We start from the raw sequence: 12,771 nt of genomic DNA on the forward strand, positions 1-12,771 counted from the left end.
TTGAGTTTGAGTTTTGGTGGTGAGAAACCTTTGCTAGTTGGCTTTACTGATGCAGACATGGCAGGAGATATTGATTCTCGAAAGTCTACTTCAGGTTATTTGGTCAAGTTTGCAGGGAGAGCTATTTCATGGCAGTCAAGGCTATAGAAGTGTGTTGCACTTTCTACCATAGAGGCAGAGTTTATTGCAGCAATTGAAGCATGTAAAGAGTTGTTGTGAATGAAGAAGTTTCTTGTAGCACTTGGTTTCAAGCAAGACCATTATGTGTTATTGTGTGATAGTCAAAGTGCTATTCATCTTGCCAAGAATTCTACTTTTCATGCAAGACCTAAACATATTAATGTTAGGTATCACTGAATACGGGATGTATTAGATTCCAAGTTGTTGAAACTTGAGAAAGTTCACACTGATGATAATGGTGCTAATATGATGATAAAAGTATTGTCAAGAGATAAGCTTGAAACATGTTGTTTGATCGCCGGAATGGCGAGGGCCTCCACCTAGTCGAGAAGGGGGAGATTTGTTGGGTTTTTCTCTCCTTTGTGAGGTCCAAACCTAACTTTTTGTGGGTGTATTCTTGCACCCTAGTGTCTCTACCCTAATAAGATTTTGGGGTCATTGAGAGTATGAGAGAGTAGCCACCAAAGAGAGAGAGAAGAGGAAAAACAGAATTTCCATTTTTATACAAAGCAGTAAATTTCAAATGACAGTTTCTCATTCGTTCATTGTTGGATCGATTTGAAATTTGAACTATGTATTCCTCTCATCTTGTTCGTCATTCTGGACGGTGGAGATGTTGATTGAAAGTTTGAAGTGGGAGAAATTGGTTTTGCAAAAGAGAAAATAGGTTTTCTGTTTTTACATAGAGTAGCAATCTTTGAACAGCAGTTTCTCATTCTTTCACCGTTGGATCGACGTGAAATTTGGACTGCAGATTTTTTTCTCATCTTGTTCTTCATTCTGAACGGTGAAGATTTTAATTGGAGGTCTGCAGAAGGAGAAATAGGCTTCGAACAGTAGCTCTATTTTTTGGATATTTTTATCTTCTTGCTTCTCATTTGTAAGCTTTGGTGCTTTGATGTTTTGGCTGATTATATGCACGTTTTTGTGCTTTTTTTGAGACTCTCTTGTACTTCATTTGATTATAATGGAGCTATTTCATTGGTCTGGACGACTCATGGTTTTTACCTCTTATATTGAGGGGTTTTCCACGTTAAAATATCGATGTGTTCTTGTTATTACTTTACTTGCTATATTTGCTTGTTCATAGTTGCTGCCATATTGTGTTGTAAGTGCTTCCATATTGTTCTTGTGTTGGATATTTGTGTTGTTTCTACTGCTAGGCTCTTTCAAACGGCACGCTGACGTGGACAGCCAAATGTCACGTTAGAGTCTGTAAAATGAGGTCGTTTTTATTTTGGCACTCCAATAGTCTAAAAAAATCATTGTAAGTTGTATTTATTGAAACGTTTTCTCCCAAAACAAGTGTTCTAGCGTTGTTTTTGGACTATTTAAACGCCAAAACCAAAATGGCATCGTTGTACAAGTTATAGTATAACATTTAGTTGTCTATGTCAGCGTTTTATTAACGTTTTTGTGCCGAAAAGTATTTCAGGGACTAATATAAGTCACGTTTACAAAATTTGGGGACCAAAAAAAGACAATTAAAAATTTTCTAACTTTTAGTACAATTATACCGTTAGAATACTAAAAAAACATTATAATATATTTAAAACCAATCACAAATGAGGTGTTTTTCGTTGTTTTAAATTTAGAAAATTCAAAATTTAAATTTCTGACAAAAATTAACAACCTTGATCTTAAAAAGAGTATTTCAATTTATTTAAAATTAATTAAAACATTATTTTAATCTTTTAAAATGAAATTCAAAATTTTTCTTTTTAAATCCAAAATGAGAATTTTAGATTTAAAAATTAATATTAAAAAAATTCTAGAAGATTATTAAAATTTATTATTTTTTACTATTAATCAGTTATTAATATTTAAAAATATAGAATAAAATATATTATGAAATTATTAGACTAAAAGAATTGAATTAATAACTAAGTAATGACCAAAAATAATAAATTATAATGATCATGTAGCCTTTTTCTTAATATTAAACACGGTATTTTAATCTTGTAAAATTTATTAAATCAGCGTTTCAGTCATTTTAAATCAAATTTAAATTCTTGCTTTCTAATCCATTTAAACAACGTTAGTTTAAAAGGGAATTTTAATCTTTTAAAATAAATCATGAAAATTATATTTTATTCTCAAAAATTAAATACATCTTTCTAATTTCTGATAGAATATAATTAAACAATAAAAAGACATTTTAGTTTTTTTTTTTAAATTAAATTAAATTTTTTTATTTCTAATAAAAATTAAACAACATTAATTATGGAGGAATTTTTTGCTTTTTTTAAAATAAATAATCATAAACGATTGTTTTTGTTTTTTAAAAATTAAATAAATTTTGTAAACCTTTTTCTAATCGAATTCTAAATCTAATTTCTAACACAATTAAAAATTTTAATCCTAAAATGTGTATTTTAGTCTTTTTAAAATAAATGAAAAGAGTATATTAATATCTTTAAAATTAAATTCAAATTTCATTTATAATACAAGTAAAAAAAAATTAATCCTAAAAGTTATCCTAGTCCTTTAATAATCAATGTTTAAAGAGTTATTTTTTTAGTTTTTTTAAATTAGTTCTTACAGAAGTATTTTACCCATTTTAGTTATTTTAAATCAAATTTTTTATTCGTAATATAATTAGATAGAATTAAACTTAAATCAGTACATATTAATTTTTTATTGTATGAGAGAAAATATTTTAAGATTTTTAATGATAAAGTTTCTTATTCTTTTGTATTGGAATGATGGTTCTAAAAATCGGATCGGATTGACCGGTCAAACCAGTTCAATTGGGATCTAGCAAAGAAAATAATCCGATTTGTTATCTATAACCGTCTCTCTGTATAAGATTAGTGGCACTGCTTTCATGGAACTTGCTTGCAACCAACTCCTATATATGTATTGTGCAATAGGCATTCTCTTTGGTACATTGTTTTATTTGTGATATATATATATATATATATATATGCTTTGGATCGGATTTTTAGGCAGGATGTTCATGGATCATATCTGATCCGCATATCCGTGGTGTTTATCCGAATCCGATTCAAAAATTGCGGATAGGGATCCGATCTGCAAGACTTTTGGATCGGATCGGATCGGATCTGCACGCTAACCGGATCGGATTGCGGATTTTGTGTTGGTATCCGCATATCCGTGTATCCACAAAAATAAAGAAATAAATAAGTAAATATTCTTTTTATATTTTGTTTCAACTAATAATTATCATATATGTTGTATTATTTTAATTTATTATTTAAGAAAAATATGTTTAATATTATTTTAAGAGTAAACATATTTAAAAGAATAGAAAAATGAATTTTATTGATATTATTTTAATAAAAATAAACTTTTAAAAATAGTTTTGCGGATATATCCGATATCCGATCCGACCTGATCCGCAAATGTGCGGATCGGATCCAACCTTAAAAACTGCGGATATTGGATCCGATCCAATCCGTCCGATAATTTTAGTGCGGATCGGATCAAAATTTTTTGGCCATATCCGAACCGATCCCATCCGCGTTCACCCCTAGATTCGTATACATTCAAAAGGGAATAAAGTAAACTGCTTGTCAATCTGTTTGTCTGTTAGTGATAATGCTAATTTTCCTACTAATTGGACCAAAATTTGTGAATCGATTAATGGAAAGGAAATCATTATTCAAATTTTGTGTTGCTACTCATTGATTTTGTGTTGTTGCTGTGTTTTTAATTTATGAAAGTTTTGTTGAAATTTGGTTGCTGCTGCTAAACATGGAAATCAAATAATTATTGAAAATTTTGTGTTTTTGCTCATTGATTTTGTGCTGTTGCTGTTTTTTCAATTTCTAAAATTTTTGTTGAAATTTTCTTACTGTTGCAAAAAATAGAAATAAAATCATTATTGAAATTTTTATTTTTGTTTATCTTTATTGATTTCAGGTTTAGTGTGGTTACTTTATGCTCTGTTTAGTCTCTTGTTAATGATGTTTTTGATTGGGTTTATCCTTTGAGAGCTGCTGTTAGTGTGGTCTTTCAACAAGTTTTTGCGGATTTTGATAATTGATAAATTTTTATGTTGGCATTTAAAATTTGGTATTTCTTTTTACTATTTAACTTGAGTTTGTATTTTGATAAGATCATATGGATTTGGCTAAGGACATTTTATATAGTGTTTTAAATTTGAAAAATATTTTAATATTTTTTTTGAATGAATGAGCTCAACACAACAAGTGGAGCAAAGAGAACAAACAAGAAGAAAAACCACCAGACTAAGGCATAAACCATACATCACAATTATATGATACCCACTGTCATCTTCGGCATTGCCATCAACAACGGAAGGGATCCACACATAACCACTCCTTAAAGTTCTTGAAGACTAGGTGAATTATTTCATCAACCCCTTTTCCATTATTCTGAAAAATCCTTCTATTCCTTTCAAGCCATATATTCCAGATAATAGCACAGAAAGATACCATCTACCTTTTGCGTTCCTGCTTCCTAGTTGATAACTCAGTCCAACTCTGAAAATATTCCTTTAGCGACCCTGGACATGACCATTGCCTTCCAACAAAAGATAGCCATGCACACTAAACCTGCCAAGAAAATTCACAAGCAAGAAACAAGTGGTGACCAAATTCAACACCTTTATTACACAACACACAGGCCACATCCTCTTGGTTAACTACTCCCAAACGATTCAACCTCTCCTTTGTATTGACCCTTCCAGTCAAGACAAACCAGATAAACAATTCAACTCTTGGTGGCACTAGACTCTTCCAAATTGTCCTAGTAAAGCTGAAGCTCGCTATATCCTCCGGGAGCAATTCCACCTGCAATTCCTGCACAAAGGAGTTAGTAGAAAATACACCATGTTTATCAAATTTCCACACCACTCTATACTCTCTGTCATATACAAGATTAACCAGCCTTAATGTTTCATGCAGTTGGTGCACTAGGTCCAACTCCTATTGGAATAGCTCTCGCCTCCATTGGAAATTCCACCTCCACTCTAACCCGTCCCAGAACCCACAATCCCCTATGACGGATCCTCTTTGGTTTGAAACTGAAAAGAGTCTCGGGAAAACATCTTTCAAGGGCCCACCATGCAGCCAGACATCCTCCTAGAACCGAGTTCTTCTCCCATCACCAATCTCCATGGACAACCCATTAATCATATTCTGTCTTACTCGTTGATCCTTGAACTGTATTTAGCAAATATCCTTCCATGGCCTCCCGAGTGGGTAATACTTGGGATGATAACATCACACTAGGATTTAGATTGTTGCAAGAGCACACCACCTTCTTCCATAAGGGACAGTCCTCCTTCGAAAATTGCCACCACCACTTAAATAGGAGGGCTGTGTTACGCACCATGGCATCTCGGACACCTAACCCACCTAGCTTCTTGGGAGCCTGTACCACCTCCCACCTGATCATGGCCATACCAAGCTTACCATCTTCCTTACTCCATAGAAACCTTCTCTGTAGGGAAATTAATTTCTCTGCAACAGCCTTTGGCATTTTATACAAACTCAAATAATAGACAGGCAGGCTGTTCAAAACAGATTTAATAAGCACAACTTACCGGCCTTATTGAGTACCTAAGTTTTCCAGATGCTCAGCTTCTCCTCCACTTTTTCTATGATGGGCTTCCAAGTCTTCACCAACCTCGGATTCGCTCCTAATTGGATCCCCAATTATTTTACCGGAAGAGATGCTTCCTTACAGCCTAGTACACTGCACATACGCTGTACCCACTGAGCATCACAGTTAATAGGAATCAAGCTAGACTTATCATAATTAATACTCAGCCCCGACATAAGCTCAAAGCAGCGAAGGATCCTCTTGTAATTCTTTATGGTCTCTTCCTCCAGGGGGTAGAACAGAACAGTATCATCCACAAACTGAAAATGTGACAACTCGACATGGTCTCTACCCACCAGTAACGGCAGTAATCTCCCATTTCTCACCACCTCTCCAAACATCCTATGTAGAACGTCAACCACAAGTTCAAAGAGAAATGGAGACAGCGGATCCCCCTGTCGCAATCCTTTTTCCATCTTAAAAGGCTTAGATGGCGATCCGTTTATCAGCACTGACATGGAACTCGTACCTACACACTCCATAACCCAACTCCTCCATCTATGTCCAAGGCCCATCTTCTGCAACACAAGGTCTACGAAACTCCACTTGACTCTATCATATGCTTTCTGGAAATCTAACTTTATTATTACCGTCTCCTTCTTCCTCTCTTTTATCCATTGAACAGTTTCGCAAGCGATAAGAGCCCATCATGAATCTTTCGTCCCTTGACAAAGGCGCTCTGTGTCTCACCTACCAGTCGTGGCATGATTGCTCGCATCCTCCTAACCAGTATTTTTGAAATGACTTTATACACACAACCTACCATGATGATCGGTCTCAGGTCTTTGATTTCTTTTGCACTAGTGAACTTAGGGGCCAATGCCACCCAAGTGAGATTCGCATTCGCTGGCATCTTGGACGTAAGGAAGAAATCCATCACCGCTGCCGTAAAATCAGATCCAATTTCAGCCCAGCACCTCTTTATAAAGTTCATGTTATACCCATCACTTCCTGGTGCCTTGCAAGATTCACAATCTCAGACTGCTTCTTTAATCTCTTGAGGATTCGGCTGTACTTCCAGAGCCAAAGCATCATCTTCATCAATCATTTCTACCAATCCGTCCCTGAACCCCACCAAAGGAGACTCTTCCTGATGATACAAATTCTTGTAGAAGTCCCTAACCGCAATCTTAATCCGAGCTTGGTTCCTTATCAATCTTCCATTAATGAGCAACTCATCAATCCTGTTGTTTCTCCTTCTCGCAGAAGCTAAATTATGGAAGTATCTCGTATTTTTATCAATGTCCTTCGTATGTCTAGATCGCGACATTTGCTTCCAATGTAGCTCCTTTCTTACATACCATTTCTCACAGCAAGTCACCAGCGCCTTTCTTCTAGCCTCCATTGTTCCATCATAGACACCATCACCCACCATTTCATCAATCTTCTTGATCTCTTTCTCAAACTTCATGATTGTCTTGTCCATATTCCCAAAGTTATTTTTATGCCATCTTCCCAAAGGAACTGTCAAAGCCTTCAATTTATCTGTGAATGGTGCTTCTCCTAAGCCTCTCCATTCCTCCTTGACCAATCTCAAAAAATCTTCATGGGTAAACCACGAATCAAGACTTCTGAACGGCCTCGGCCCATCGCTTCGCCTCCTTTCTTCCACTATGATAGGACAATGGTCAGACAAACCCCTAGGACCACCTCGCATCCGAGTCTCTGAAAAATTTTCAAGCCATTCCAGACTAACCAGAACCCTATCAATACGGCTGCATGATCGACCTTTGAACCATGTAAACTTGCGATTAGTAATCAGCAAGTCTACCACACCCATGTCATGTACCCAATTCTTGAAGTCCTCAGCTGTCAAAGGTAATGTATCTGCGCCCCGTCTTTCTTCTACCTGTACAATCTCATTAAAGTCCCCCATGAAGCAACAGGGAACCTGACATAAGCCAACTATGTAGCTCAACTCCTCCCAAACAACAAGTTTCTCATCTCTTGTATGCGCACCATACACCAGAATAAAAGCACAATTAAAATTATACTTCAATATCTCCCCTTCAACACACAACCATCTCTCCCCTTTGGGCTATTTCTTATTTAAAAAAATTCATCATCCCAAATTAATAACAACCCACCAGAAACACCATTGGATTTAACAAAATCCCAACTCGCACCACTATTCCCCAAATATTTTTTACATTAAAATTAGTCACTAACTGTCTCTTAGTCTCTACCAGGCCTAACATGTTTAGCCTAAAAATTCTTCTCAGGTTCTTTATCATCATGAGCTTTTCATCCTCCCTCATATTAAAATATTTTAATATATATATTAAATTATAATTATATTTTAAGATGTTTATTTATAATTTATTTATTATTTTATTCTAAAATAGTTCTTCTAGTTGAATTACCGATTAGACCGATTAGACTAATAAACCAATAAATTAGTAACTAAAATGATTTAATGACTGATTTGATTTTCAAAACCTTGATTTGAAATATAGAATCGGTAACCTAAAAAATAAGTATTAAAGGCCATTAAACATTAAAGAAAATGAATTGATTAAATTAAAATCATTAAAAAGGATTAAATTAACTAAGCTAAGATTTATTTCAAAACAAAGGATCACATATGTTTTGAGAAAGACAACTCAATCCGGGTAGACATTGTCTCTTCAAAGTTAGCATTTCATCGCCACGCATCTTCAAGCGCAATTGCCGGCTCCGCCACCGCCCAACTAAGAGACCAAGTCAATCCTTCCATCGTCACTCTTGCAACGTGTAGCCCGATTTGGTAATCACTGCCGCCAAACTGAACTCGACATGCATGGCCTGGCACTACCATGTTGCTAGCTGGACTTTTATCAACTAACTATGAACCCGTGCTAAGCACGGGAATTAAAAATTACATTATGTCTTTCTAATATCATGTGCATTATAATCCAAATAAATTATACATACATAATATAATATTTGTCATTAATCGAATTAATTAAAAATAAACAAATTTTTAGTGAAAATTAGAAAAATGAAATCATTTGTTGCATGTTAATTATTAATATTAAGAGACTTCTAAATATCATATTATATCACAAAAAATAGTTACTCATTTCACTGTACATAAAATTAAAACACATGTTCATCAGCAATCACAAAAATACATGGTTGAATATACGCAAATATTTCGAACTTGTAATTTGTAAGAAAAGCAAAATTCTTCCATCCAAAACTAAATTTAAACTCATTTTTTCCTATCAGAACTATTAAAAATTTGGAAGTAGAATCTTATATTAAAAGAAAGATTTAAAAAGTTTGCATGGAAACGAAAATAATAAAATAATGATTTTAAAACAATATAATTAAATTTTTAAAAAGTTATAAATAATAAATTTTATTAATAATTTGAAATTAGATAGTAAATATGAAAATGATAACGTCGTACCATAAAAAGTTTTTCTATTAATTTTATATTATTTACATAATAATTTGGAATGTTATATAGAGACGGGACAAAATAAATATTAAGTATGTTATATTTGCCTAATAGACAATAAAATTACTGATAAATAAATATTTTCTAATATATTTTATTCTTCATATATATTACATCATTCTAGTATTTTAATAAACTAAAGACTTGGTGTATTAATTTAGAAAATCTAAAAAATATATGATATTTTATAGATCTCCAATCAACGGATAATTTTTGGACAGAGTTGTGTTAAAATAACTTCATACATTATTAAATATCTCTCTATATATAATATTTAAAGTATATCTATTGGAGATTGAATCATTGTTCTGTATTAATACTCTCAGCCCATTTATTAATTTCACCCTTGATAATATAATGCAACATATAATTGTCCATGTGTAAACATCGATTTTGGCAGAAAAAGTCTAACTATGTTAAGTGTTTGACCCTGCGATTTGTTAATTGTCATAACAAAAGACACAATCAAAGGAAATTATCTCCGTTAAAACTTAAATGGAAGTGTCTCATTATTTGAAATAATGTTCATCCTAAGAATGAAAACAACTTGGCCAGCTGTGTCACCTGTCAATATAATGCATTCAATAACATAATTACCTAACCGTCTTACTTGCAATCTAGTTCCATTGCAAAAACCCTTAGATTGATCAATGTTTCGTAATAGCATAACAGGTACACCTACTTTGAGTTTCAACTGGTGGGTAGGCAATTCAGAACAATTAATTGAGTTCAAAACATCAGTGGTGATGGTATTCAATTCAGATTCCATGTTTCCTTCTTCAATGCATAATGAGTCGGAACTAATATAAACCTTTTGTTCTCTAGCAAGATAACCCATCATTGTATTGTTTACATCATGCACAACCTCAAGTGTTGGAGCGAGAATTGTGCGCTCCTTGAAATATATAGAATTGTTGATATTAAGCAATAAGTCCGGATAAACAAAGCTTACCAGTTTTTCAAAATCACTGGTGTTATCATCAATGAGTATTTCTTCAGGAATAATGACCTCAGATTCACCGTCAGTTGAATCACTAGCCAACCCGTCTCCAATTTTGATTAGCCATTTTGCAAAAAACTTTAATTTCTCATTTTCAGGTAAGCTATCTCCTTCTGTAAGTCTCATATTTTTTGTTAGCCGAATAACTTCGCAAGATGGCCAGAGATATGATGAATTTATTGAAGCTTGTACAATGTCCTGGCGTGAGCTGATGGGTGCGAAAATTGACTAGTTAAGAATTCAAAATATGGAATACGTTGCAAGTACAGTTCTCAACCAGCTAAGATCCGCCTTCTCAATTTAAAAAGGATTGTCACAAAAATTAGAATTAAAAATACTGGGAGTATGAGTCCCAGGTCGTCTCCCAACGAGTTGCAGGAAAGAGTGCTAATTTATTAATCAGAAATTTTCCCGAAGGTTTGAGTTGGATAATGAGTGATTAAAATAACCGTAAATTAAAGCAATAAAACTAAGAATTATTATTAATATAAAAAGTCTTGATTGGGGAATTGATTAATTGGAAGTTCTATCCTTGTTGGAATCTTCTCAAGTGGAGTGTAAAGAGGTTGTTGTTTTCACTTAGTTAACCTTTAATAAATAAAGGGAGGTCAAGTGATTGAACTAACTCTTATCCGCAAATCCTAGTCCTCTCCTTTGGGAAAGTCTAGTGTTAATAGATACAGAATTAGCCAACGATATCCAATTTAACTAAGCACTTGAGTATTCCGACTCAAGTGTCTCCTCTTAATCAACCCCCATGTCAAGTAGAAAATCTACTCCATTGACATGGATTTAATATTCATAAAAATATAAGAAGACATAATCAAATAAAATAAAATAAAAATTTAAAATTAATTAAAAGTAAAAGCAATTCTATGTATTAATAAATCCAAAATGCAACATACTTATTTGAATAGGGTGTGGATGCCTATGGGTGTGTCGAAGCGTGTTGAGTCTCTTCACGTTCCCTCGCTTTAATCTGTGTTCTGGGCCGAAAACTGAGTTAAAATGTGGCCTGAAATTGTCCCCAGCGTATTCTGTCATTTTTGCAGATCGCGCAGGTGACACGTACGCGTCGTCCATGCGTTCGCGTCATTCAGCGATTTTTCTTGTCACGCGTTCGCGTCGTCCATGCGTTCGCGTCGTTCGTGCAGACTTCAATCCACGCGTATGCGTCAGGCATGCGCTCACGTTGCTGCGATTTTCTTCATTCCGCGCGTTCGCATGGGGCACGCGCTCGCGTCAGTGTTCGCCGGTCATATCCTTAGTTTCTTGTGTTCCTTCCATTTTTGCAAGCTTCCTCTCCATTCTCTAAGCCATTCCTGCCCTATAAGGCCTGAAACACTTAACACACGGGTCACGACATCGAATGGGATAAAGGAAAATTAAAATGTACTAATTTAAGCTTTTTAGGAAGCAAGTTTTCAACCATAAACAATACTAGGAAGGAATTATAAAATCATGCTAATCATATGAATAAGTGGGTAAAGACTTGAAAAAAACCACTCAATTAAAGACAATATAAATCATAAAATAATGGTTTATCAACCTCCCCACACTTAAACATTAGCATGTCCTCATGCTTAGCTTAAGGAGATAAAGTAAATGAGTAGGGAAATGTAAGACTCATGCAATACAATGCAACCTATATATATAAATGCAACTATATGATTCTTGTCTACTTGGTTAAAAGTAAATAAGTTCTTCAAGACAAATATAAATTAAATTCCTACTAATTCAAATTATATAGTAAAAACAGGTAACATTGTAAGAAGATAGCTTATGAAAGCAGGGAACATAGAATTAAGCATTGAACCCTCACTGATGGTGTATGTGCACTCTAGTCTCTCTAGTGTATAGGGTAATCACTCTATCCTTCTCTAACCATGCTTTCTAAACCTTGTTCTTCACCTAACCAATCAACAATATTTAATGTACTAATGCAAAACATCATGAGGTCTTTTTAAGGTTGTAATGTGGCTAAGGTAAGGGTAAGGGTATACATATGGCTAAGTGAGCTATAAATTGAATCTTTGACTAACCTAGGCTCTCATCTAACATACATACACTCTATATAACTCTAGAATCATGCCTAACTACCCAGAATTTTCACTTTTGCATTACATACTCATGTATTTACTTTTTCTCTTAACTTGTATCACATATGCATTGATTTTTTTCATTAACTTAACATTGGGGTAATTTTGTCCCCTTATTTAATTACTTAATTATTATTATTATTTTTGGATTTTTTTTCAGCATAAAAATAAACATAACATTATCAATGCACATAGATTTTTAATTTCTCTAGTTTCACATGAGTAGGTACCCAAATTTCCATTATTTTATCATGACACATTCCCTTATTAACCAATGTTCCCACAATTTCCTATACTCAATTGATACACACTTTCTATCTTAAGCTAACCAAAGATTTAGTTTGGGGTATTACTTGTTTTTCCGCTTAAGGCTAGTAATGTGGTAAAATATAGAATAATTGGGATTAAAAGGCTCAAAGTGGCTAACAAAGGTAAATGGAAGGGTAGGCTATTTG

At 33.9% G+C, this 12,771-nt stretch overlaps 3 protein-coding genes across 3 annotated transcripts; all 3 read right to left on the reverse strand.

Annotated features, from left to right (window-relative positions):
• Positions 1-4,715: 4,715 nt before the first annotated feature.
• On the reverse strand, positions 4,716-6,287 carry LOC114926133 (uncharacterized). Its single transcript, XM_029296623.1, has 2 exons — positions 5,835-6,287; positions 4,716-4,967 (listed from the first exon to the last, which is right to left on the reverse strand). The coding sequence occupies exons 1-2, from the start codon at positions 6,285-6,287 to the stop codon at positions 4,716-4,718; spliced, it is 705 nt and encodes a 234-aa protein (XP_029152456.1).
• Positions 6,288-6,748: 461 nt separating this feature from the next.
• On the reverse strand, positions 6,749-7,648 carry LOC112786145 (uncharacterized). Its single transcript, XM_025829550.1, has one exon. The coding sequence runs from the start codon at positions 7,646-7,648 to the stop codon at positions 6,749-6,751; it is 900 nt and encodes a 299-aa protein (XP_025685335.1).
• A 765-nt stretch (positions 7,649-8,413) lies between these two features.
• Positions 8,414-10,343, reverse strand: LOC140183148 (uncharacterized). Its single transcript, XM_072231169.1, has 2 exons — positions 9,828-10,343; positions 8,414-8,596 (listed from the first exon to the last, which is right to left on the reverse strand). The coding sequence occupies exons 1-2, from the start codon at positions 10,341-10,343 to the stop codon at positions 8,414-8,416; spliced, it is 699 nt and encodes a 232-aa protein (XP_072087270.1).
• Between the last annotated feature and the right edge of the window lie 2,428 nt (positions 10,344-12,771).

The sequence above is a fragment of the Arachis hypogaea genome, chromosome 20 (assembly GCF_003086295.3).
Source record: "Arachis hypogaea cultivar Tifrunner chromosome 20, arahy.Tifrunner.gnm2.J5K5, whole genome shotgun sequence".
NCBI classification, from domain to species: Eukaryota; Viridiplantae; Streptophyta; class Magnoliopsida; order Fabales; family Fabaceae; genus Arachis; species Arachis hypogaea.